The 27,983-nt window shown below is 37.1% G+C and overlaps 1 protein-coding gene and 1 non-coding gene across 5 annotated transcripts in view; both read left to right on the top strand.

Annotated features, from left to right (window-relative positions):
- MFN1 (mitofusin 1) overlaps nucleotides 1–27,983 on the top strand; it is a 36,035-nt gene that overhangs the window by 5,479 nt on the left and 2,573 nt on the right. For all 4 annotated transcript variants that reach the window (XM_066241397.1, XM_066241395.1, XM_066241396.1 and 1 more), the window contains exons 5-17: nucleotides 954–1,078; nucleotides 2,939–3,047; nucleotides 4,492–4,599; nucleotides 8,172–8,325; nucleotides 8,445–8,512; nucleotides 16,426–16,547; nucleotides 18,555–18,681; nucleotides 18,858–18,962; nucleotides 19,470–19,572; nucleotides 19,716–19,945; nucleotides 22,560–22,712; nucleotides 23,856–24,052; nucleotides 26,832–26,966. In XM_066241397.1, coding sequence (XP_066097494.1) covers nucleotides 954–1,078; nucleotides 2,939–3,047; nucleotides 4,492–4,599; nucleotides 8,172–8,325; nucleotides 8,445–8,512; nucleotides 16,426–16,547; nucleotides 18,555–18,681; nucleotides 18,858–18,962; nucleotides 19,470–19,572; nucleotides 19,716–19,945; nucleotides 22,560–22,712; nucleotides 23,856–24,052; nucleotides 26,832–26,966 — 1,736 coding nt within the window. The remainder of the gene's footprint in view (nucleotides 1–953; nucleotides 1,079–2,938; nucleotides 3,048–4,491; nucleotides 4,600–8,171; nucleotides 8,326–8,444; nucleotides 8,513–16,425; nucleotides 16,548–18,554; nucleotides 18,682–18,857; nucleotides 18,963–19,469; nucleotides 19,573–19,715; nucleotides 19,946–22,559; nucleotides 22,713–23,855; nucleotides 24,053–26,831; nucleotides 26,967–27,983) is intronic.
- TRNAV-GAC (transfer RNA valine (anticodon GAC)) lies at nucleotides 20,538–20,613 on the top strand. Its single transcript has one exon. It is a non-coding gene; the product is annotated as a tRNA-Val (tRNA).

Here is a 27,983-nt window from a genome sequence, read left to right as displayed (position 1 = left end):
AGAAATAATCTTTACAGCAGTCAAGATAATGGGATTTTAAAGTAACCTTATAAATTAAAGCACAGTTAGCAAAGTTGTTTTAAGATAGGTTTAAAAAAGCTAGTCTAGTTAAGCAGCAGGCTGGGGCTGGTTGGTAGAAAACTTAAATAATGGAGTTGAATTCTATGGAAATTCTTTGTGGAGTGGACTTACAGATGTTTGGCACCTCAAAGCTGACCTCTGCTTTTACCATGAAAGGGACAAAGCAAGCAAAACCCCTCTATTTTGCAAACATCAACCATTGCATGTTCAAGTACACTTTGTCTACTTGAAAGGCTTCTTTCCAGCACCAACCCTAAAGTTTGCCGTCATCTTGAACTAGACTGAGCTAAGTTGTGTGTTGCGACCCAAGGGGGGTGACTTTTCTTTCTTATTATTACTAAACAGTACACATTCATTTTAGAAGATGCAGAAAGTACAAATACACAAAAAGAAAAACTCCAAATAAAACACACACTTCTCAAAACCAACAGAAGCCCTTTAGTATAGAGTTAAATTTGTGTTTCTTTGTATTTTTTAAACAGAATGGCTTTATGTCATGTGCTATTTCCTGATTTTTCCCCCTTGATATATTATAAATTTCTTTTTCTACATGCAATATCAATTTCAAGGGCAGCACAGGAATCCATTGTCAAAGCTCTACTTTTGAGGGTATTTAGAATGTTTACAGACCTGATTATTTTTGGAGAATGGTATGAATAAACTGTTTTAAGGGTATCAGGTTTTGGTGTTTTCTTTTCTCTTTGTTACTCTTAAAACTCGGGTTTCTCAAGATTGTTCAGATAGTTTTATTTCAAATTATTGAAAGTTCTGCTTTTTGTGCATGTTTGCAAAAATGTACCGAATCATAGGATTTTTAATTTTTATTGCAACCTAGTACAAGTAAGTGTTTTGTTCTTTCCTTCTGTCTTTAGACAGTTAATCAGCTGGCGCATGCCCTGCATATGGACAAAGACTTGAAAACTGGCTCTCTTGTACATGTGTTTTGGCCAAAGGCAAAGTGTGCCCTCCTGAGAGATGACTTGGTTTTAGTAGACAGGTAAAATTACATACGAATTGGCATTTTCTGTTTGTAAATGTGTATTTAATAGAATAATGCTTGCTTTAGCCTGTTGTACAGTAAAATGTTAAATGTTCAATTGCTGCTTTGTTCTTGTTTTTTAGATTGTTAAGGAACAGATAAGGTATTGATTTTTATTTTAATGATATCATAAAAGTGCCAATTTGTCAGTCTAATTATGTTACAAGAAATTTTAAGGATGGCCAATTTTGTATTATTTGTTTCTCTAGACTGACTTTATAGTTTGTGTAAGTGCCAGGGCCTTAGATTGTTTAATTCTAAATACCGAGATAGAAAATTCTAAATAGGTAATTTTAAAACTAGTAATGAATTTATTCTTCAGACCAAATTTCCTAAAATAACTTTGCCGGACAATTATATAGCTTTTCATTGTTTGAGAATTAATTGAGCCTGACCAGTGATGGTGCAGTGGAAAGAGCATCGTCGGCACTGAAGTCCTAGATTTGAAACCCCAAGGTCAGCAGCTTGAAAACAGGCTCACCAGCTTGAGCGTGAGATCATCAGCATGATTCCATGGTCGCTGGCTTAAGCCTAAAGGTCACTGGCTTGAAGCCCAAGGTTGCTGGCTTGAGTTTGTTGTTGCTGGCTTGGCTGGAGTCCCCCGTCAAGACACGTATGAGAAGCAATCAGTGAACAACTGAAGTGACGCAACTATGAGTTGATGGTTCTCATCTCTCTCTCTTCCTGTTTGTCTCTTTCTCTCTTTCTTGTGCATGCTAAAAAAAATATCAAGTATTCTTAGAATTCTTTTCTAACTCTTTTCATTAATTTGAATTTGTGTTTAAAATTACTCTACTACACCAGTGCTTAATAAAATGATCATGCAATGTCATCAACCCAAAAAAGTTAAATCATTTCTTAAAATTTTGATGTGTTCTTTTGTTTTCTTCTGTTAAAATTTCAGTATTCTATGACCCATTTGTTTTTTGATGATCAGCATTTCTTTTAATTAGAATAGTGATTCAAATAATCAACAGAAATAGCTCAAATAAAAGAGAAGATACCTATGAACTAAAAATATGTATAGTAATATTAGCTAATTAACTTTGCTTTATTTCACGGCCAGAGTGCACCATGACTCTAACCTGTCAGCTTGCCAACTTGTCTCAGAACACATCAAGTCAACTTGATAGAAAGATGCACTATAATATATATATAATATAGATTGTGTATTAGATTTATGTCTAGCCGAGGTGGTTTTATTTTTCGTTACTTACTCTTATAAGCACTTAATCTTTTCTGAGCTGTACTGGACATAGCTGCTAGCACCTTTAATTGTGATTATGCATTAGCCTGGTTTGTTTTTTTAATGCTTTTTAGCTTTCCAAAGCTTAAAAATTTAGGAGATTAAACTATGAATTATGTTGCTTGTTTTTTAAAACCCATGAGGTTATTTGTCTTTAGTATTTGTTGTCAATTGGATAGGCTCTGGGAGTTCCTACACAGCAAAGAAATATGTAGAATTATATAAAGTATAGGCTCTCACCTTGCCACAACTGCTTTCTTATAGCTGAGAAAGTAATGTAAATCTCTTAGGCTTCACACTGATGACTGGTAGAAAGTCTGTCCTTTAAGCTTCTTACACCCTGGCCAGATAGCTCCGTTGGCTGGGGAGTCATCCTAGAGTACAGAGGTTGCCAGTGGACTCCCCAGTCAGGGCACATACAGGAAGAGTTTGATGTTCCTGCTTCTCTCAAAAAGAATAATAATAGTAATAAATAAGTAAAGAATAAACTACAGATAAAAGCTTTAAAAATTGTCTTTCTACAATCCAAATTTTGTTTTTAAGAGATGTTATGTAATTTTTATTTCTATTAGTCCAGGTACAGATGTCACTACAGAGCTGGATAGCTGGATTGATAAGTTTTGCTTAGATGCTGATGTCTTCGTTTTGGTTGCCAACTCTGAATCAACGTTAATGAACACGGTAGGATTTAATCATATTGTTAAGTTTGAGTGGTAGAAAATTAAAATGATGTCTATTTTAAATCTGTGAATTGAAGGAAATCCAAATATTGGATTAGAAAGAACTTCTGCCTCAAGGGTGAATGAAGGGGTTGGTGTTTCCATGGGACTGGAGGGGCAGATTCTGGTGTTGACTGTTTCCAGGGTTTGAGTCGCAGTCTAGGATTTGTTGGCACTAGCTTCTACTGAATCTTTGAGTTTAAGGCGAGATACATGTATGTGATTGACATTCACTGTGGTTATTTGCTAGTTTCAGAAGCAATGGGCTCCAGGATCATTAGGATACTGACTTAAGTCTCTTGAATAGAGTATAAATAACACTACCACCTTCCCCCTTCCCCTCCCCCAACACTGTCTGGAAGGCAAGGGTTTTCTATTTTGATTTTTGTTAAACCTGTCCTAGCTTAACTTGTGTATACTCTGAACTGCTACCAGACACAGATTATTTATCTTACATTTCTATTATTCATCCCAAATAAACTTTCCAGATTTTTACATAATCTAATATCTAAAACCATACTACAATTTTTAAAAATCGTTATTCTTCAAAAGCATACAAATGGCCAAACACTATTTTAACAACCAAGGTGTTCACAGCAAGACCTCTGTTTTGTCCCAGTGTTACTGTGTGTATGGCCAGTGCCCTGTCTGTATCGCGTAGAGCAGGCTGCTGCGACAGCACTGACGGTTGTTCACAACCTGATGGATAAAGAGTGGATCGATGTTTAAAATCTGTTGGAATAACTATTAAAGGAGTGTTGGGTAAACAAGGCTTTGATACACATTCTGACTTTGGTGCCTTTGTCTATGCTGTTCTTTGCCCAGAATTCTTCCTCCCTTTCAACTTTTCATTTTTTCAAAAAGCCCTGCTCTCAGTGTTTTCCAGCCTGTCTTCATACTACTTCCTTCCCTACGGAGCTTTACACAGTTTCAACTAGATGTGGTGCCTCCTTTCTTTGAATAATCCCAGCATTTATTTTTGGTGCATACCTCTCTCTATTATTATGTTGTGTTGTACACGGGTCTTACTGTGTTTCTAATTTCCTTAGTCTAAATCTTAAAAAAAGATTTGAGATTGCTTTTTGAAAATTAGGACTGTCATATCTAGCAATATGTTTTATATCCTGCATAACGTAGAAACATGTAAAATATTTGCTAAATTGAATTTCAGTAAAGGCTCATAGCAGGAGCAGGAAAATCTTCACTTTTCCCTTTTCTATATTTTATTTTCTCATCTTTGAAAACTTTAATGCTTATAGTGCTTTGGGATCCTTTATCAGTGGGTGTTAATTACTCTTGTATAAGTGGTTCCAAACTTTAGATTAAAAGAAAGCTTCAATTATAAATAGAAATATAAAAATAACTTTTTAAAATGAACATACTGTTGGCCATTTGATGTTTTCTAGGAAAAACAGTTTTTTCACAAGGTAAATGAGCGACTTTCCAAGCCTAATATTTTCATTCTGAATAATCGTTGGGACGCCTCTGCATCAGAGCCAGAATATATGGAAGATGTAAGTTTTTCTTTCCCCTTAATATTTGAGATATAGTCATATACTTTATTATCTGAAAAAACTGTATACCTATAGTATAGCACACCATAAGCAGCTATGCTCTCACTTGAAAAAAATATATAATAGAAAATCTGAAGTCAGTATTTGATATAGATGGGTATTAAACTTTTTTGAAGGAAAATTATTATAAAACAGTGGTTTCCAACTGTTTTACACTCAGGGACCGGTGAAAATAGAACCGTTTTGGAGAACACTAAGGCAGAAATCACCCTGTGTTGAGCATAAATGAATTTGACTAAGATCATTGGGTCTATAATTTTCATATAGCATGAGGGAGGCTAACTCTTTTGCATATTGGCATGAAATTTCTGGTGGACCGGTCCAAGGACCTGTGGTTGAAAAACACTGTTATAAAAGTAATATTCAATCATTTTAGATATTGAAACTTCTTTTTTTATTGTTTTCTTTTGATTTTTATATTGAAGTATAACAAATAGGAAAGTGTATAAGTCATAAGTATCCAGCTCAAATTTTATAAACTAAGCACAACTTTGTCAGGATCCAGATCAAGAAGCAGAACATTCCCAGCACCCCAGGTCCCTCTCTTTCATCCTCTGTTCTTCCTCCCAATGATAAAATCACTTTTAACTTTTTTTCTTTTTATTAAGTGAGAGGCAGAGAAGCAGAAAGACAGACTGCCACATGTACCCTGACCCAGATCCACCCAGCAAGCCCCCTATTGGCCAATGCTCCGCCCATCTGGGGCCACTGATTCATTGCTTGGCAACCGAGCTATTTTAGCCCCTGAGGTGAGGCCATGGAGCCATCTGCAGCACCTAGGGCCACCTACCTCGAACCATTCGAGCCATGCTGTGGGAGAAGAAGATAGAGAAGAGGGCATGGTGGAGAAGCAGATGGTCACTTCTCCTGTGTGCCCTGACTAGGAATCAAACCTGGGACTTCCACACTCTGGGCCGATGATGCTCTACCGCTGAGCCAACTGGCCAAGTCCCACTTTTAACTTTTAATACCTTAGACTAATTTTTCCAGTTGTTCAGCTTTATAAAATAGAATATCATATCTACTTTTGTGTGTGTGTGTGTCAGAGACAGAGAGGGACAGACAAACAGGAAGGGAGAGAGATGAGAAGCATCAGTTCTTCATTGTGGCTCCTTAGTTGTTCATAGGTTGCTTCCTCATACGTGCCTTGACCGGGGGGGCTACAGCAGAGTGAATGACCCCCTTGCTCAAGCCAGTGAGTGACCTTGGGCCCAAGCCAGCAACCATGGGGTCATGTCTATGATCCCGCACTCAAGCCAGAGACTCCATGCTCAAGCTGGTGACCCCGTGCTCAAGCCAAGCTGGCAACCTTGGGGTCTTGAACCTGGGTCCTCTGCATCCCAGTCTGACGCTCTATCCACTGTGCCACTGCCTGGTCAGGCCATATCTACTTTCTTATGTCAGGTGTCTTTTGTTTAACATTGTTTATGATATACAGTCATTCTGTTGTGCATAATAGAAGAGCATTCTCTCCTATATAGTATTTTATGCTATGACTAACTACAATTGATTTATTCATTCTGTATTTAGTTATTATCAATAATGGTCCTGTGAGTATTCTTTTATATGTCTTTTTGTAACTCATAGGTACATATTTCTTTCCGATATATACATCAGTGATTCTCAATGTGAGGGGGTTGGGCAGTTTTGACCCTGGGGAGTATTTGGTCATGTCTGAAGACATTTTTGTTGTCACGACCGGGGGGGGGGGGGGGCTACTGGCATTTAGTGGGTAGAGTCTAGAGATAATGATGAACATCCTAAATTACAGAACAACCCCCCAACCATGATTTACCTGACTCAAAATGTCAGTCATGCAGAGATCAGTAACCCGTGAATAAATATATAGGAGTAGAGTTGTTGGATTACAGATTAAGAATATGCTGTTTTTGTAAACACAGCTCAAGAGTTCTCAAAAAGCCTTATACCATTTTATACTTCCAGCAGCTGATTAAGAGTTTCAGGTGATTTATATCCTCACGTAACTTGGTATTTTAGTCACGTCGGTGGTTTTAGAAACTTCTTTTTTAAAGAATAGAGTATTTGGCATTTGGTATATATATTGATATATAATGTTTATTTAATTGGCTTGACACTTTTTATTTGAATAGATTATGTTTATTATTTAAAAACATACGTAACATAAAAAAATTAAAATTTACACTATTCCATCATGGTTTACATGTCAGATTATTTGCTTTGATTGTTCCTCTCACACCCAAAATTAAAATTTTGCTTAATATATATCCTGGTATTATTAACTCTTGTATTATAATCATACTCTTTCAAATTGGGGTCTCATTTAATCATCAGAGAATTAGTACATATCATCCACAAATGGTTTTTCCCCATTCTTGGGTAGCTTAATTTTATTAAATATTAAAATAGAGATTTCTTACCATAGCTATAATGCTAAAGGCCAGTACCAAACCCTAACTAATTCTAACCCTTAGATCTAATTTTAATACCCAAGTGCTAATCTTAAACCTAACATTGCAACTGTAATTCCTAGCTAATACATTCTCCCCAACTTTAATTTCCAATGTTATTAAGAAGAGAAATACACAACCCTGGCTGGTTGGTTCAGTGGTAGAGCATTGGCCCGGTGTGTGGAAGTCCTGGGTTCAATTCCTGGTCAGGGCACACAGGAGAAGCGCCCATCTGCTTCTCCACCCCTCCCCCTCTCCTTCCTCTCTGTCTCTCTCTTCTCCCCGCCCAGCCAAGGCTCCATTGGAGCAAAGTTAGCCTGGGCACTGAGGATGGCTCCATGGCCTCTGCCTCAGGCGCTAGAATGGCTCTAGTGGAAACAGAGCAATGCCCCAGATGGGCAGAGTATCACCCCCTGCTGGGCATGCCAGGTGGATCCCAGTCAGGTGCATATGCAGGAGTCTGTCTGACTGCCCCCCCCCCCACTTCTAACTTTGGGGAAAAAAAATTAAAAAAAAAATACACTGTTTATGTCCTGACTTCAAAATAAAAATAGCTTCACTGTAGCTAATTTATTGTAACATTTACTTACTGTTTCATAGTTACTAGTAGCTTCATTGGGGAGAATCTGACTAATAATAAAAGCATAAGGAAGGGGGAGAAAAGCTACCAATTTTTGTAGGTGTTAGCCTGTATGCCACCTATTAATTTACATAAATATATATACATACACACATACTTCATTTCTTTGTTTTTGTATAATCATGTACATCCTTAACACAGTATTAGGAACATCTTCCCATGCCAATAAGTACTACTGTTTGTCTGCAGTATGTTTTTAATGGCTGTGTAGTATTTGATGGTCCATGAGAATTTTAAATTAAATGTTCAAAGGGAGAATCATTAAGAGACAGATTTCCCATCAGCAAGTATCAAATTTTATTTATTAGAATTATAATTAGGATTTGTTAAGCATATGGGAACTATTACTATGATAACACTTTAAATGGAATTGAGGTCTGTAGCTCTCAGTTATAATTATATTTGTTTAATTACTAATTCTTTTAATACCCTGCTTTGCCTAGGTGCGCAGACAGCACACACAGAGATGTCTGCATTTTCTGGTGGAGGAACTCAAAGTCGTGGATCCTTTAGAGGCCCAGAATCGTATTTTCTTTGTTTCTGCAAAGGAAGTTCTCAGTGCTAGAATGCACAAAGCACAGGGGATGCCAGAAGGTGGTATGTATTCATTATAGATTTCCTTTTGAAATACAAGTAGAGATTTATAAAAAAGGCATACCAGAAATACTGCCTTACTGTAAATGCTAGGTTTTAAAATCTTCACCTAACTGTTACAGGTGGGGCACTTGCTGAAGGATTTCAAGCAAGATTACAGGAGTTTCAGAATTTTGAACAAATCTTTGAGGTAGGAAATCTGTGAATGTATTGACTAATATAAAAACCTAGCATTGGATGAAGATCGATGATAACCTATTTTTACAATTTATCTTTGTGAGTAACCTTATTGTTATTTAGAAGAGTTACACAGCAAGTGAAACAAGGAAAGTTTGAAGAAGGGAAGTTTCTACAAAATGGATGATCCTTAAGAACTGAGAATTGAATTTTCTAATTTCTTTCTTCTTTTTCTTTATGTATTTACATATAATTGAGAAGCTACTTTCTAATTTTTCTTGTGTTGTGCATTGAAGAAAGTTCTCTGTGTTGAGTAATTTGGAGCAAGACTCAGCAAATCCAGTTGCTGTTGGAATGGATAATTGAACAAAGTGGAGATCATCATTTTTTCTTCTGTACCTAATATTTATAGAAAGATACAGAACATAGTGGATGTCATTTGATAAAAGTTTATTACATTTCTAAGCTGTGTTGTCGCCTGTTAATTCTCCACATTTTATGCCAAATGTCCTGAACACATGAATGAATAGAAAAATAATTAAGATATCCTGTACTTTAGGAATCTAGCAGGAATTACTGAGGCATATGAATAGCTAATGTGTATGCAGCATTGAGGAGAGAGGATACTACTTTAAGTCTTGGGGTAGGTGTTATATTCAGAGACATTAAAACTTATCCTGCATTTGAATGAAAAGTTCTTTATGTGTTAAAAGACATAGGTGTTTAAAGATATCTAAACTCTTATGTAGCCCTGTTTACTCTAGCTCTGCTTAGATTGCATGTCCTCACTCGTGAAGGAACACAGACTTCAGAACTGAAAAAACTTTCACCTGTTATTCTTCCTTATAAGCAGTGACTGTCTGAATCTAAATGGATGTTGAATATACTAGGAAGAATTAAATATTCGCTCACTATCCTCCATCTTTAATTTGGTGAGAGGCAGAAAGATGAAGAAGCAGGTAGAGAAAAAAAAAGTGTTTAAGAAAGAAAACTCGCTACCTGCTGTCTTGGTAAGATCTCTCTAATTGTTCAGGGACCCCTGGGATATCAACAGATGTCTCCTCAAGCTAGGCTATAGGTCATGAAGTCTCAGTTTCTGAAAGACCATTGTTGTCTGTTTATTTTCTTTCCCCTTTGCTTTCACAAAAGATTTAATGCTCTCCTCCTCTTCATCAGTTTTCTTATCCATGGGGAAAATATTGGCAAAAGGACCTATTCTGTTTCTGTTGTCTTTCCTTCTATATTGACCTTTTCTTCCTTTCCTTTTTCCCATCCCTTTCTTTGCTTTCCCTTTCCGTCCTACCAAATTATAACTCTTCTGTTATACATTTATACTTATTTCATACTGGTTCCTGATACAGTTTTGCTTTCCTAAAATAGCTCCTTGAAAAGGTAGGAATGAGAAGAATGAAAGATACGATATAGAGCACTAGTTCCCAAACCTGGCTGATCTTGAGAATCACATGAGGTACTTTAGAGACCCACAGATTCTTTCCCTAGTCCACAGACAGATCCGGTGGGGCTAGGATGGACCTCGGAATATATATATATATTCAGAGCTTTCCAGCTGAGTGCAATAATCGGGCACATTTAGAAACTATTATTTTAATGTTTGTAGGAGAAAATTGACAGTTTACTTTTTTATTGTAAAAGTTGGTTTGGAAATCTAAAAATTATATAATATATGGGAAAAAACTGCTTATGAGCAAGAGCTTTTAAATAAACTCATGGAGACTGTCAGGATTTAGAATTTGAAACTTTTGTTTAGTTGAAACTATTGTAGATCTAAAATGAGAACCAGAAAGTGTTTGAGTTTATCTAAAGAAATAATTAGATGGGCCAGAAATTTTGTCAGGGTGTCCAAAGCATTTTAAATGCCGTTTTTTGCTCTATTTTTTTTTTTTTTTTTTTGTATTTTTCTGAAGTTGGAAACGGGGAGGCAGTCAGACTCCTGCATGCACCCGACCCGGATCCACCCGGCATGCCCACCAGGGGGCGATGCTATGCCCATCTGGGGTGTTGTTCTGTTGCAACCAGAGCCATTCTAGCACCTGAGGCAGAGGCCACGGAGCTGACCCCAGTACCCGGGCCAACTTTGCTCCAATGGAGCCTTGGCTGCGGGAGGGGAAGAGAGAGACAGAGAGGAAGGAGAGGGGGAGGGGTGGAGAAGCAGATGGGCACTTCTCCTGTGTGCCCCGGCCAGGAATCGAACCTAGGACTCCCGCATGCCAGGCCGATGCTCTACCACTAAGCCAAACGACCAGGGCCTTTTTTTTCCTTTTTTAAGGAGGAAACTTGAGTGCAGACAGCTCAGAGGTAACATAGCATGACTAAAAACAGCACTGCTGTGGAACAGCTCAATGATACCACAGTGTGGCAGTGAAAATAGCACAGTTCTGAGGCTGCCTAAGGCCAGGTGGCCTTGAAGCCAGGACACTCTTGAGCTGGGCAGCTCTATGATAGTCCATGCCATTCTGTGCTGGTCTGTTCCCAGAGATGTCTTTGGTGTTTCAGCTCCAGCTGGGAAAATATAGTCTCAAGTCTTCAGTGTTTGGTGGAAAGTGTGCTCTGCTTTTTGTTGTTTAAGAATTTAGGGCTATGAATTTGTCTGTGAATGTAGCATTAGACATATTCTATGGGTTTTAGTACCCAGTTTAGTCTTCATTGTTTATGTATTTGTAAGTATAGTTTTTAGAATATCTTATTTAATACAGGAGTTAAAATTCAGATGTTTTGATTCTTTTTATCCAACTTTTGTTTATTACCGTAATTTCTTGGTTTCTTTGCATTGTGATCACAGAATATGGCCTTTATACACATTTTGTCTTCTCTTTTTAGAATTCCCCTGTCTTTTATAGTCTTAAGATTTTTGTTAAAAGAAAAATTATGCCAAATATATCATTTTTATGCAACAGTCTGATCTATGCTATGGATTTCTTTGAGCTTCATTTGGTTTTAAAAGAGCTAAATATTAATAAACAAACTGAGTACTAAGTTGAACAAGGCTTGGAAATTTAATCAAGTAAAATCAATCAAGAAAATCAACATTAATTCTATTATGTTTTTTGTTTTCAACCTATATTTGGACAAGTGTATTTTCTAAAGGCTATTGAGAAATCTAAATCTCTTTACTCAATATTTGACCATTAACTTTTTAATAATTTTGATTGTGTAATGGAAAAAAGATATAAAATAACTCGTCTGTAAAATTTCAGTGAATTTTTTGTAAAAATACATTCCTGGGACAATTGATAAAATTTGAGAATGGACTCTGTGTTAGGTTAATAGTATTGTCGCAGTGATAAATATTCTGAATACAAGAATTGTTTAATGGGTCTGTAGGAGACACATGTTAATATATTTAGTAATAAGGTAGTGGTGGCTGCAGTGCTGCCCAATTGTTCAGCAGGAATATGTGTGTGTGTACATACACATACAACAGGAATGTATAAGGTCTACCGGAAAGTTCTGTCCGTTTTTGGAATAAAACAAAATACAAATTTTTCTTACCGTCAATAAACTTTATTAAATAATATAATTGCCATTATTATTAATGATTTCTTGCCAGCGTGAGGGCAATTTGTATATCCCATTTTTGAAAAATGTTTTATCTTTTGATGCGAAAAATTGAACCAGTGCTTGTTTGATATCTTCATTTTTGAATTTTTTGCCCTTCAAAAAATTTTGTAAGGACAAAAACAAGTGATAGTTGGAGGGTGCCAAGTCCGGGGAATATGGTGGATGCGACAGACATGCTTCTGTAGCATTTCTTCTTTATTGAAATTCATAAAAATTAGAGTGGCGTAAATGAACTTTATCAATAGCCATGGGTACACTATCACTTCACACATAAGACTAACGTGAACCAACTTTGTTTTAGTTAATTTGCTACGTCAGTATGTATACATTAAGTGATAAAAATAGAGAGGCACACATGCACCAAATAAACATGTGCTTACTTGTCAAACCTTGTGATAGAAACTGATGGAACTTTCTGGTAGACCTTTTATATGCACACACAAAGAAGGAATACACACACACACACACATATATGGAAAAAAATATGTATATCTATCTATATGTGTAGACAGAATTGTATATATTTGTATGGAGAGCCAGAGGAGGAGAGGAAAACAAATGAGGCCAAATGTTAACATTTGGTGCATTTACTTGAAAGGTATATTGTTCTTTCTTGCACTTTCTTATTTCAAAATAGTAAGTTGAAAGTGGTGAATAGTATGTTATTGAGTGTTTGGGGTCTGTTATCAAGGTGTCCTTGACAAGTTCAGTTTTTGTTTTAATGACACATAAATATTAACATTTACTTGTGTAACTATGTGTGATTACTTACCAGCTGACTTCTTTAAATATTATTAGAAAAATCAGAAAACTATCTTAATTGAGATATGATTATTGTTTTGGTCCTAAATCTTAATAAGTTCTAAAACAGCCCAAAGGATGCTTGACAATATAGAATTTAAATTGGTTTGATGTAGTATTTATAACTATATTCCCATGGAGATTTAAAAGCATATTAGTCTATTAAGGATTCTGAGAATTCATTAAAATAGTATTTCTTTTGTAGGTTGACTCTTGATACTTTTCTGATCAATGGGAACACCTTTGTGGGGTACTTTTTAATTAGAAGAAGACTGCCTATTTTTTTCTTTATATTTATTCATTATATATTTTTTTAATCAAGGAGTAACTTTTATATTGCCTAATAACCTTTGGAGATCTTCTCTTTTCTTTTAGTCTAGCTCTAATACTGTGCTGTTACCTACAAATTGAAGTCTTCATTGCTGATATCTAGATCTGCTTCATCGAGGAACATAGAATTTCTTTTTACCGTTTTTCCTTTTAAAAATATTTTAATGCTTTTATTATAGTTTTTGTGGAGGTTAAATTGAGACAATTTATGAGACAGTTTTTTGTTTTGTTTTGTTTTGTTTGTTTTAGTGAGAGAGGAAGAGACAGACAGACAGGAAGGGAGATGAGAGCATCAACTCATACTCATAGGTGTGGCACTTTAATTGTTCATTGATTGTTTCTCATATGTGTTGATTGGGGAGCTCTAGCTGAGCCATTGACCCCTTGCTGAAGCCAGTGGTCATTGGGCTCAAGCGAGCAAACATAGGATCAAGTCTTTGATTCCACATTCAAGCTGTCAACTCTGCACTCAAGCTGGTCAGCCTGTGCTCAAGCTAGATGAGCCCACATTTTAGTTGGGGACCTCAGGCTTTCGAACCTGGAACATCAGCATCCCAGGTCGACACTGTCCTCTGTGCCATCACTGGTCAGACGAGACACAGTTATTTGAAGCAAAAAAACCCAAAACAGACACCTAAGTTTTGATTTCTAAAAAATAAACAATTTACCCTTTAAATGTGTAGTTATTGGTAGATTTTGCTTTGGCCTGTTGTACTGCACAGGAATGCTGTAACTTGCTCTCACCAGTTTCTTCAGGATTAGGAATATGGAGTGAGGTATATAAGTGAGCTTAGCCATCAGCAGAAGTGAGGCTATGCAGTGGGAGAAAGTAATGGTTTCTGAGTTAAAGCTTTATAAACTGTTAACTAAATGAATTACCCTCATGTGCTTACAGCTGAAGAAATGATTTTTGTTTTGTGTTCTATACCTGAAATACTGAAAAGGGCAGCTAAAATGGCAAAAGATTTTAAGTCTTTCTATCTTAGTGAAGTGAACAGATAACCATTTTAGAGACTTGAGGGTAAGCATAGGTTATAAGTAGCATATTGACTGAATGTGTAACATACTGATTTCAAGGTAATATACAGGTTCGGGCAAAAGTAGGTTTACATTGTTCATACAGGAAATTTAAAAATTAACAAATAATAATACAAGAATGCACTGTTTTACATAGTTATAACTATAAATCTACTTTTTCCCTACCCTGTATCTAAGACGAGTATTAAATAAATACTGTTTAAAGCCTGAAAACTATTTTAATGAAGCATAGTAATAACTTTAGAAAGTAATGACCACAATTTTGTACTAGTATATATGTATAAAGATGTTCAAACAAATGAATTCAAAGAAATATTGGTGTCTTAGTATATCCTTAAGTTTAAAAAATTCATTGTAGAAAATAAACCTGGCTTCCTACAAAACATCTATTGTAATTATTATTATTATTATTTTTTTTTTTTGTATTTTTCTGAAGCTGGAAACGGGGAGAGACAGACAGACTCCCGCATGCGCCCGACAGGGATCCACCCGGCACGCCCACCAGGGGCGAAGCTCTGCCCACCAGGGGGCGATGCTCTGCCCCTCCAGGGCGTCCCTCTGCCACGACCAGAGCCACTCTAGCGCCTGGGGCAGAGGCCAAGGAGCCATCCCCAGCACCCAGGCCATCTTTGCTCCAATGGAGCCTTGGCTGCGGGAGGGGAAGAGAGAGACAGGAAGGAGGGGGGTGGAGAAGCAAATGGGCGCTTCTCCTATTTGCCCTGGCCGGGAATCGAACCCGGGTCCCCTGCACGCCAGGCTGACGCTCTACCGCTGAGCCAACCAGCCATGGCCTCTATTGTAATTATTGATGCTGTGACCCAGATGAACATTTTTTAAAATATTATTGATTGATTTTATTTTATTATTTTTTTACAGAGACAGAGTCAGAGAGAGGGATAGATAGGAACAGACAGATAGGAAGGAAGAGAGATGAGAAGCATCAGTTCTTCATTGCGACACCTTAGTTGTTCATTGATTGCTTACTCATATGTGTCTTGACCTGGGGGCTACAGCAGACTGAGTGACCCCCCTTGCTCAAACCAGCGACCTTGGTCCAAGCTGGTGAGCTTTGCTCAAACCAGATGAGCCCGCACTCAAGCTGGCGACCTCGGGGTCTTGAGCCTGGGTCCTCTGCATGCCAGTCCGATGCTCAATCCACTGCGCCACCTCCTGGGCAGGCCCAGATGAACATTTCTTGTTTGTTCAAAGACCAGATAGTATTTTTCTGTAAACACTTGTAGTTGTTTTCAAATGTTATGTCAGTACGGAGTTTGACTTTCTATGAAGTGAACATGAAAAGCTGATTTTAATTTAATGGTTTTATAAACATTGAACGATAAATCACCATAAATATTTTAAATAATAAGTAGTAAGCACCTATATTAAAATTTAAACTAAATTTCACAAAATAAATATTCTTTACTATATGTGATATGTTCTGATGTATTTTATTCTGTTTTTTTAAAAACAAAACACTAGTCATGAAACATTTATAAAGCTATTAACAGGTTATGCACTAGAGTTAGCTTGAAGATGAAGCAAATGAGATAAGGCATCATTGGGACCTGCATGCACACACTGTAGACCAATAATGATAACAGGGTTATCTTTGAAAACTTTAAATAGTTTTTCTATAAACAATTTAAAATATTACTTAGGTTGTTTGTTATTAAAGAATATATTTTAAAGTGTTTAAGTTGTAATCTGCAAAAGTTCTTTTTAATAACCTTATGTGAATATAGCATTTAACATTTTTTTAGCACTCTAAAATTCTAATTCACAACGTAAGAACTTTATTAAGCTATTACAAGTATGAGAAAAATCTAAACTAGAATTAGATTAAAGGCAGTACAAATAAAATTAGTAATTCAAAAAACCTTCCTAAACAATGAAGATAGTATCCTGTTATTTTTTAATTTTAAGTCTATAGTCAAAAACCATTGCACATTACTGTGTAAAATTACACAAAAATTTGAACTTGCTGTTTGAACCCCCTTTTTACTTTCGAATCTTTATTTTTTTTTAACCTTTGTATTTTAAATTGTGTTTACCATGCATTTATTTTCTATTCTAATTTCTGTTTTGGGTTGAAGTTATGAACAGCAAGTTTTGTGTTTAAATTCCTGAAACTGTTGGGATGGAATGACAGTAATGTGTTATGGCTTGGGCCCCTCGCAGGAGTGTATCTCGCAGTCAGCAGTGAAAACAAAGTTTGAACAGCACACTATCAGAGCTAAACAGATACTAGATACTGTGCAAGACATAATGGATTCAGTAAACGTGGCAGCAGCAGAGAAAAGGTATGAATGCATTTATTGCAAAATAAAAATGTAAGTTTTTTAATCTATGAATTCCTTAAACTAGATTTAAAATTATTACACTGTAAATGCTTTTCCTATTAAAATCAACCTTGTGCAGTTTGCTAGTGTCTACTTGGATGTTTTTATATGAATATTTGAAACTATTTATTTATTGTATGTATCATTTATATTACCTGGATCTCAGTATTTCTTGAGTATAAGTTATGGTTTTAAAATGTTTAGTAGTTTTAAAATAGCTGTAAAGTAGTAGAAGAAATATTTCTTTAAGCTAAATTTCTTGAAGAAGTGTGAAATAGGTGACTCTCTTTTTTATATTCAACCCAAGACACATCTGTCATCTATTCATGCATTAATCCCTTCAAGTCTCTCTTTTATGCCAGTGGTGGTTTTTTATCAGCTGATAGACAGGATATTACCTGTGAGCCAGAAAGTCGGTTTGCTAAGCGCTACTCTGTATGTCAAACTCTACTGCACTATTTTATTCCATTTACTTTATAAAAATGAAAAAGCACTGTCAAAGAAAAGGGCAGTTGTCGCAACCTTGAGATACACTTGAAACAACGATCAGTATGTTACTAGATGCGACAAATATGATGTTAGGCCTCAACTGGACCTTTAGTGAGCTTAATGCAATTTAAAAAAGATGTAAAGCAGTAAAGATTAAGTCCAAGATGATGTATAATTGGGAATTTTCATTGTTTTTGATACTGCTGGGAAAAATTCCTCTCATCTATTATCTAATTATGACATTTTTGCAAGAATGTATAATCTAGAAAATCAGAAAATTTCCAGCATGTAAAATGAAAGGGTGAGACCTGGAACTCTGATCTCAGGTTCTGTGCACTATTTCTATATACAGCAGATCCTCAGGTTACGACACAGTTCCATTCCTGCAACAGTGATGTAACCTAAATTTTGGTGTAAGTCAAAACACACCTTAGCCTAAGTCACTTACCTATCCTAACACAGTTGTAAAATCATAATCTAGAACATAGAAACACAACTAAGCCACAGAAAAAGGAAATAAATGTACTGTACTGCCCACTGTACTGCATATTCTTCCCCCGCGTGCAACCCAACTATATAGTTCGCCCACATAGTCCTATGTAAATATGACGCTAATGGCGTAAACAGAAACACATCTTAATTTTTTTAGGTTTTTATGGGAGTGAGCGTTGTAAACTCGAAATATAGGTCGAGACTGTTGTAACCCAAGGACCTCCTGTAATGAGATTGTATAGCCATTTACATCCCTTTCAGCTCCAGTGTTTTATTACAGTCAGCTAAGTGATTATTTGGTCCTTTGGATTGACCTTATTAATTTTTAAAACTATTGGACATTGATGTAAACATGGCACAAAGGAAATGTGATTTGAGAATGGTTTATATAATCATAGTGTCTTAGATATTCTTTGTTAAAGATGATCTTAAAAGAATCTCAGGTCTGTTTTTTTTCCTACATCATCCATAGGTTAACGAATTATCTATGAAGCCTAGATAGAAAATATTCTAGACTTTGTGTTCCACACTGTCTCTTATAACTACTCGCTTGCTTCTGCACTTTTAGAGCAAAACCAGGCATTTTGGCAATTGGTACATGAATAGACACAGCTGTATTTTAAGAAAACTTGAACAAAAACTAGCAATTACTGGGTTTGGCTTACAGGATGCCATTTGCTGGCTCTTATTTATTGAGTAAAGTCAGTATTGAGTTCTGTTCATATCTGTGAAGTGTTTGGAGACTTAGAATTCTTATTAATCCTTTGGTGGGATTCAGGTGACAAATGGGCAGAGAAACAAAGTCATTTATATCCAGTCTATAAAATATAAGTGAAATATTATTTGAATGCTTTTTGATATTGAAATATGAGGGTTTTTTTTTCCATCTATTATGTGAACAGATGGTTCAGTACATAATTGAGTGCCCTGAATTACTTTGAGACTTTAATGTCCCCTGAATATTAATTAATCTTCATAATATAATAGGGTTTATTCCATGGAAGAAAGGGAAGACCAAATAGATAGACTGGACTTTATCCGAAACCAGATGAATCTTTTAACCCTCGATGTTAAGAAGAAAATCAGGGAGGTTACAGAGGAGGTGGCAAATAAGGTAGGTAAAGTAACTTTGTGATTAAAATACTGGGAATGAAAATATTTTTGATAATGCTAAAAATGTTATTCGTGTTGCATTAAAGGAATATTTTAAGTTTTATTTTTCAATTTTACTTTTTAAATGGTTAATCTTGTTTCATTTTTTTACTCTGATTTTGTTTTTCATATTTTCAGGTTTCATGTGCAATGACAGATGAAATTTGTCGACTCTCTGTTTTGGTTGATGAATTTTGTTCTGAGTTTCATCCTACTCCAAGTGTATTGAAAATATATAAAAATGTAAGTGAAATTATAGTTAGGGCCCTGGCTGGTTGGCTTAGTGGATAGAGCATTGGCCCGGCATGCGGACATCCTGGGTTCGATCCCTGATTAGGGCACACATGAGACACAACCATCTGCTTCTCTTCCCCTCCCTCTCCCTCTTGTCTCGCCCATCCCCTCCCACAGCCAGTAGCTAGGTTGGTCTGAGTGTCTGCCTCAGGTGCTGAGGATAGCTTGGTTTATTCGAGCATTGGCCCTGGGGCACATGCAGGAGTCTGTCTTCCCTCCTCTCTTATGTAGGTTTAGGTTTGTCTGTTTTAGTATGTGTAGCAATCAGTACACAATTGATCTGTTAACATATACTGTACCCTCCTCTAATAAAGGTAAACTGCCTTGTATTTAGAGTACACAGAAAAGTTATCCTCTTAGAATAAGATTATTTTAGCGCTTACTACATTTTTTAGTGTTTATAAAGTTGCTTATGTTCCAGAGAAGAGATAATGGGGACATTGACTGTTTTAACAGGAGCTGAATAAGCATATAGAAGATGGTATGGGGAGAAATTTGGCCGATCGGTGCACCAGCGAAGTCAACACTTCAATGCTTCAGTCCCAGCAAGAAATTATTGGTAATATTTATGTCTACAGGTTCATGTGTAGTATTTTATTTTATTGGTATTGGATTTATTTTCCTTTAGGTATTTTATACAATGATAAAAACATTATTTACTACCGTTTTTTAAAATAAATGTCATAATTTTGTTCTTTCTAGAAAATTTGAAGCCATTACTTCCAGCTGATGTACAGAATAAACTGCATACACTGATTCCTTGCAAGAAATTTGATCTCAGCTATGACCTAAATTGCCACAAGTTATGTTCAGATTTTCAAGAGGATATTGTGTTTCGTTTTTCCTTGGGCTGGTCTTGCCTCGTCCATCGTTTCTTGGGCCCTACAAATGCACAGAGGGTGCTTCTAGGATTATCCGAGCCTATCTTTCAGGTGCAGAGTTTTGTTTTCACTGATTAGAGTGGTAATTTTAATCAGATGTTTATTACTATACAGCTACACCAGTTTGTATCTTTGATTCTACCAGTTGAGATTCTCCTTTTATATTTTGGTTATGTGATTTCTATACTAGAACTAGCTGTCTGAAATGTGCATATTTGTGAGCTAATATCTGTTACATGGAGCTATTCTGAGTTAGGTATACAATGTATAAAGGAAAGCCAAGTCCAGAGTTTTCATTCTGTACTGTTGTAGGTCATTCTTCATTCATAACAGGAACCATTTTAGTTTCTCGTCTTAAAAGTTTTTGTTTTCAGACTTAAGATAAATTGGAATTAATATAAATGTTTAAAAAACTTTTTTGGATTTATCAATTTAATATATTTTTGATTTATGAGTCATGACAGTTTATCATCATCAGAGTGTAGTTTTAGAACATTTCTTTCACCCCAAAGATGTCCTTGTATCCCTTTGTTGTCAATCATCATTCCCCCTCCAGCCCCACTGCTAGTGACCTTCCCATACCTATCTGTTTGCCCTTTCTGGTGGTTCCCTATAAGAGGAACTTTAAAAATCTGGTCTTTTGGCCCTGGCCAGTTGGCTCAGTGGTAGAGCGTTGGCCTGACATGCAGGAGTCCCGGGTTCAATTCCCGGCCAGGGCACACAGGAGAAGTGCCCATGTGCTTCTCCACCCCTCCCCCTCTCCTTCCTCTCTGTCTCTCTCTTCCCCTCCCGCAGCCAAGACTCCATTGGAGCAAAGTTGGCCCGGGTGCTGAGGATGGCGCCATGGCCTCTGCTTCAGGCGCTAGAATGGCTCTGGTTGCAACAGAGCAATGCCCCAGATGGGCAGAGCATCGCCCCCTGGTGGGCATGCTGGGTGGATCCCGGTTGGGCACATGCGGGAGTCTGTCTGCCTCCCCGTTTCCAACTTCAGAAAAATACAAAAAAAAAAAAAAAAAAAAAATCTGGCCTTTTAGGACTCATCATTGTGGTACACAAATGTTCTAGCATGTGCTAGTACTTCATGCCTTTTTATGGTTGAATAAAATTCCATTAGACATAGCACAGATTTTATTTATCCAGGTATCAGCTGATGCACATTTTAGTTATTGTACTTTTTGGCTATTATGAATAATGATGCTATGAACACTCATGTTCTGTTTTTATGTGGACGTTTGTTTTCACTTCTCTATTCAAATTGCTGGACCATAGGCAAATCCATGATTAGCTTTCTAAAGAATTGCCAAAATGTTTTCCATTTTACATTCACATAAGCAATGTGTTAAGGTTCTCTGTTTCTCAGCATTCTCATCATGACTTGTTATTGTCTGTCTTTTTTATTCCTAGTGCATGTGAAGTTGTATCTCATTGTAGTTTGTACTTCCCTAATGACTAATGATTTTGAACATCTAGTCACGTGCTTTTAGCAGTTCATGTATCTTGCTTTATAAAATGTCTGTTCAAATAATTTACCCAAATTTTTAATTGGGTTATTTGGCTTTTGACTGACTTGTAGGAATTCTTTATGTATTATAGATACATGTTCTTTGTCAGATATATGGTTTCCAAATATGTTCTTCTAGTATGTGGCCTATCTTTTAATTTTGTTATGATGTATTTCTAAGTGTGTAAAAGGTTTAATTTTGATGTCTAATTTTATTTTATTTTTTTAATTTATTTTATTTATTTATTTATTTTGTATTTTTCTGAAGCCGGAAACGGGGAGAGACAGTCAGACAGACTCCCGCATGCACCCGACCGGGATCCACCCGGCACGCCCACCAGGGGCAATGCTCTGCCCACCAGGGGGCGATGCTCTGCCCCTCCGGGGCGTCGCTCTGCTGCGACCAGAGCCACTCTAGCGCCTGGGGCAGAGGCCAAGGAGCCATCCCCAGCGCCCGGGCCATCTTTGCTCCAATGGAGCCTTGGCTGCGGGAGGGGAAGAGAGAGACAGGAAGGGAGGGGGGGGTGGAGAAGCAAATGGGCGCTTCTCCTATATGCCCTGGCCAGGAATTGAACCCGGGTCCCCCGCACACCAGGCCGACGCTCTACCGCTGAGCCAACCGGCCAGGGCCTCCAATTTTATTTTAAAAGATTGTGTTTCTGGTGTGAGAATTTTTTTTTATTTTTAAATACTGATTTTACAGAGAGAAGAGGCAGGGAAAACGAGAAGTTCCAACTCATAGATGCTTCACTATTTAGTTGTTTATTGATTGCTTCTTGTGTGTGCCTTGACCAGGCAAGACAAGGGTTTCCAACTGGTGACCTCAGCATTCCAGGTCGATGCGCTATCCATTGCGCCACCACAGGCTAGGCAGTGAGAATTTTTTTAAAAATAGTTTTGATTTGTCTTGAGAGTTGAAGGCCTACTGTTTATAGGTAGATTAATTGTATGTTATGAAAATTCATTATTCTTTTCAGTATCTAGGTCATAGAAAATAAGTTTCAGATCATTTTTACTTTCTTCATATGTTTATGATAAACTCTTTAATTGGAGTGTTCTTTTCATTGATTACTATGATTTAAAGATAAATGCAATAGAATTTTATAAGTTTTATTTCACTTGTTACTGTTTACTTGTAATAATGTTTTTTCCCAATGCTCTTAGCTCCCCAGATCTCTAGCTTCTACCCCCACTGCTCCTGCCAACCCAGCAACCCCAGACAGCGCGTCGCAGGAAGAACTCATGGTCACCTTGATCACAGGGCTAGCTTCTCTTACATCCAGGACGTCTATGGGCATCATCGTTGTTGGAGGAGTGGTAAGGAACCGTCGTTTTTATTACAGTGAAAATTGAAATTTTTGCAAAGCTGTCTGCTAGATCACAAAGAGAAAAAGGTATATTTACTTCTTTCTGGATCTATAAAATGACAGAAGAGTTGTAGGTTAAAATTAGTGAATTAAGAGTTTCACAAGCCTTGTCTTGAATTTTTTTAAATATTTATTTTTAAATTAAAATATAACTGGTATATAACTTATTTTAAGTATACAGAATGACTTATAATACATATAGTGAAATTATTGACACAATATAAAATTTTTAAATATACATCTTGAGGAAAGAAATACCACTAGCTGGTCCTTAAAACAATGCTTTCTGACTATTTTTCCATCCGTCACAGCATACAGAAATATTTGTATATTGAGTAACAAGAATGATCCAGGTTCCTTTTCTAGTCTTTGAATACAAAAGTATTAAAGACTACATTTTAGTAGTGGTTCTTTTTTATATCTTTGTTTGTTTGATTTAAGCAAGAGGAGGGGAGGTGGTGAGATAGACTCCCACATGCATCCATACTGGGATCCACCCAGCATCCCTTGTCTGGGGCTGATGCTCTGTTGCTTGCTACCCAAGCTATTTTAGCACCTGAGGCCAGGCCATGGAGCCCAACCTGCTTGAACCGTTTGAGCCATGGCTGTAGGAATGGGAGAGAGAGAGAGAGAGAGAGAGAGAGAGAGAGAGAGAAGGAGGGGGGAAGAGAAGCAGATGGTCGCTTTTCCTGTGTGCCCTGACTGGGAATCAAACCCAAGACTTCCACATGCCGGGCCGACACTCTATCACTGAGTCAACCAGCCAGGGCAATAGTGGTTCTTATATGTTAAAAAAAAATTTATATCAGTAACAGCATATATTTGTATGCTTTGAATTTTGAAACCTCTGGTTTAAAAGAAATCTCCTTTGTTGAGATACATTGAATCAACTTACCAAATGTCTAGCAGGTAATCAAACGTTTTGCCTAATATTTTGTGTTACTCCTTTTTCAGCTTGATTTCTGATTAACTTTAGGTTCTCATACAGAAGGAATATAAATATTTTTAAAAAGGGTATGACTCAAAGATGTGTAGTACAATATCCCCAATGGTATTTTTCTTTCTCAAAGTAAACTGTGAATTTATCTTGCAGATTTGGAAAACTGTAGGCTGGAAACTCATATCTGTTTCATTAAGTATGTATGGAGCTTTATATCTTTATGAAAGGCTGAGCTGGACCACCCGAGCCAAGGAGAGAGCTTTTAAACAGCAGTTTGTGAACTATGCAACTGAAAAACTGCAGATGATTGTCAGCTTCACAAGTGCAAACTGCAGCCATCAAGTACAACAGTAAGTTGAAAAGTTGATCTTTAACTTTAATAAAAAAGGGGGAGGGGTAGCCTGACCAGGCAGTGGCGCAGTGGATAGAGCGTCGGACTGGGACGCTGAGGACCCAGGTTCGAATCCTTGAGGTCTCTGGCCTAAGTGCAAGCCCTAAGTGCAAGCTCATCAGGCTTGAGTGCAAGGGGTCACTTGCTCTGCTAGAGCCCCCCATCCCCCTAGTCATGGCACATACGAGAAAGCAATCAATGAACAACTAAGGTGCTGCAATGAAGAATTGGTGCTTCTTATCTCTCTCCCTTTCTGCCTGTCTGTCCCTTTCTTGTCCCTGTCTTGCTAAAATAAAGGGGGGGGGGGTATTGAAGTATGACATACATATAGGTAGAAAATGCATAAATGAATATAGTTTAAAGGATTATTACAATGTGAACACATTTGTTACTGTTATAATAAATACCTGGGTCCACTGTCTTTTTTTTATATATCATAAATATTTTATTGATTTCGTAAAAATATGTAGAATTCTAGTTAAGTCAGTGCATAATAGTTCTGTATTTGGATGCTGATGAGAGATGAATTAAAAGTTCTCAGAGTTAAAGATTGTAATTTAATAGAAGAAATAATGTACATAATTATAACAAGAGGTAAAAGTGATAAGTAATGTGAGAGCCTCATTATATGAAGCGCTGGAATTTGAAATCATGACGGTTAATGAATCAATAAAGATTTCCTAGCATGACCAGTGGTGGTTCAGTGGATAGAGTGTTGACCTGGACCACTGAGGTCACCAGCTTAAGCAAGGGGTTGCTGGCTGGAGCATGGGATCACCAACCTGATCCCAGGATGGATGGCTTGAGCAAGGGGTCAGCGGCTGGGTCTGAGCCCCCCCTGGTCAAGGCACATATAAGAAGCAATCAATGAACAACTAAAGTGAAGTAACTGTGAGTTAACGCTTCTCATCTCTCTTCTCCCTTCCTGTCTTTCTTGTGCTCTCTCTTTCTCAAAATTAAAAAAAAAAAAATTTCCTAGAGGAGGTGTAGAATGTGCAGAACAAGGAGGTGAAGGAAGAGAAGACAGCCCAACCCAAAGCAAGAAAGTAGGGAAAAGGAATGTGTTCAGAAACATGAGAGAATTTCAGTGAGAGAATGGGGGAGGGGAGGAAGTACATTCAAGTATGAATCTAACACTAGGACGGGTTTGAATAATTAGGAATCCTGGGAGTGATACCATTAATATTTAGTTCTACAGCGAATAACTGCGGTGGTGTGGTGTGTATAGAATGGTTTAGATTAAGGAGATAAGAATTTGCAGGGAAATTATACTGTTTGAGACACAAGATGAAAGCCTGTGCCAACAGAGCTATAGAGAATGGAGACAGTGAGGGCATGGATTTGAGACCACTGAATTAGTTCATTCATTCATTTACCAAATACTTATTGAGCTCCTATTTTATATAATAGTTTTAACTTTTTATTAAGAAAGATCTTTCCTCTAATGAAGATAGCTGGATCTCCAACAGAAATCAGCTGGGATTTACACATAAAAGCCAAGGAAGTTTTCCATTCATCTGATCATCATTTATTGCCTGCCATCTGATAATAACTATGTTAGACATTATGGGAAATAAAAAGTTAAAGATAACTCGATTGTTTCCGTAGAGGACAGTACACACTAATGGAGATAACCCTAACTAATGACTCCGTTAAAATAATACTAACTAAATATTAGTGTAATAAAACATTAGAATAATGAAAGATGCCTCAGTTGTTTAATACTGGTAATTGGTGCAAAGGGGACAGAATGGAGACAATGACGACCATGGTAAAGGTACACAGGAGAAGAGTTGCAGAGAAAAACAAGTAAGACAATCATATTCCAGAGATACACACATGCTTACTAGGCATGCCACCAGTTACAAAATATAAACATAATGTTTGTCAAAACTAGTGTATGAACTAGCACACAAAGAATACCCTTCGGTTCTAGAGATACAGTTAACTGTTGCTACGATTTAAAGTATTTTTGCCTAAGTCACAGGAGTTGATGAAATTTTCTTTCCTGTTTTCAGTAATTATCTTTATGGCAGGAGACAAAAGTAAGGCTTATTGTACCTCTAAAAAAACATACTCTTTTGCCTCTTTAACATTTGTTCATATACACAACCATATAACAGAAGACTGGTCTGGAGGCCAGAGGAAATTAAACCCATAGTCATACTAAACTTTCAAGTACCATACCTACCTCATCCCATTCTCAGCACCTTCAGCACCTTATTCTTTGACCTTTTGTGTGTGTGTGTGACCAGAGACAGAGCGAGGGACAGAAAGACAGAAAAGGGGAGATATGAAAAGCATTGATTATTCATTGCAGCACCTTAGTTGTCCATTGATTGCTTTCTCATATGTACCTGGGCGGGGGAATGGGGGGAGCTACAGCAGAGCATATGACCCCTTGCTCAAGCTAACGACCTTGGGCTTCAAGCCAGTGACATTTGGGCTCAAGCTAGCAACCCGACACTCAAGCTGGTGAGCCCACGTGCAAGGCACATGAGCCCATGCTCAAGCTGGTGACCTCAGGATTTCAAACCTGGGTCCTCTGCGTCCCAGTCCAACTCTTTATCCACTGCACCACTGCTTGGTCAGGCTATTTTTTTTTTTTTACCCCTTATTTTTTGATACTTTATGTTTTTAAGTATATTTTGAATTTATGATCTTTTATTAGAATCTTTTAAAAACCCCATGCTTTTAAAGACATTTGTGACTACTGATAAAATTGTTTTTATTTTAAGGGAAATGGCAACTACTTTTGCTCGCCTGTGCCAACAAGTTGATATTACACAAAGACACCTGGAAGAAGAAATTGCCAGATTTTCCAAAGAGATAGGTCAGTTGGAAGAAATACAGAACAATTCAAAGCTTTTAAGGTATTTGAACTATTTTTTCTCAATATTATGAACATTTATTGGTCTAATTACCAAAATATAATTATGTAAATCACCTGTGAATATATATCAATACTTTCCTTTCTGTTGGCTTAAATTATAATTTTCCATATTTAATTCCATAGCTTTGGAATTTTATTTTATTTTTTATTTTTTAGAGACACAGAGTGAGTCAGAGAGAGGGATAGACAGGGACAGACAGACAGGAACGGAGAGAGATGAGAAGCATCAATCATTAGTTTTTCATTGCGCGTTGCAACATCTTAGTTGTTCATTGATTGCTTTCTCATATGTGCCTTGACCGTGGGCCTTCAGCAGACTGAGTAACCCCTTGCTGGAGCCAGCGACCTTGGGTTCAAGCTGGTGGGCTTTTGCTCAAACCAGATGAGCCTGCGCTCAAGCTGGCGACCTCGGGGTCTCGAACCTGGGTCCTCTGCATCTCAGTCCGATGCTCTATCCACTGTGCCACCGCCTGGTCAGGCCATAGCTTTGGAATTTTAATGAATGCTAATTTCAACAAGAAAAAAACATCTGATATAAATGGACATTTTGAGATTTAAACTTAGAACTCTTTGTTAAGCTACTTTATATTACTCCCTTTTGAGAGCACAAGTTCTATAATTATCAGCTTTTAGTTCGTTATTTCCAAGACCCATAACTTCCATTTTTACTGGGGCCTATTAAATTCAAAGCTATAAAAGTAAAAAGATATCCCAATATAATACAGAATTCTGGTTTAATATGGTTTTTCATGGATTCTTTGGGATCTAGATAAATTCTGCTTTCGAGGACAAGACCAGAAGTGTCACCATGTGGTCTGTACTTCTTGGCAGTTCTTAACTTTCCTCTTCATTCCCATTTGTTGGCTCACCTATGAGTCTGAGAGAATCATTGTGTCATTTAATCCTTGCTGCTACATACCCAGGGTACATACTATACATAGTTGCTTATATCCAAGCAGTTTGCGATGTCTGCAAATTGGAGAGGTTGTCCTTGTGT

Source organism: Saccopteryx bilineata, chromosome 8, assembly GCF_036850765.1.
Source record: "Saccopteryx bilineata isolate mSacBil1 chromosome 8, mSacBil1_pri_phased_curated, whole genome shotgun sequence".
NCBI classification, from domain to species: domain Eukaryota; kingdom Metazoa; phylum Chordata; class Mammalia; order Chiroptera; family Emballonuridae; genus Saccopteryx; species Saccopteryx bilineata.
Note: the sequence above shows the minus strand (reverse complement) of the source record. Positions and strands in the feature narration are given on the sequence as shown.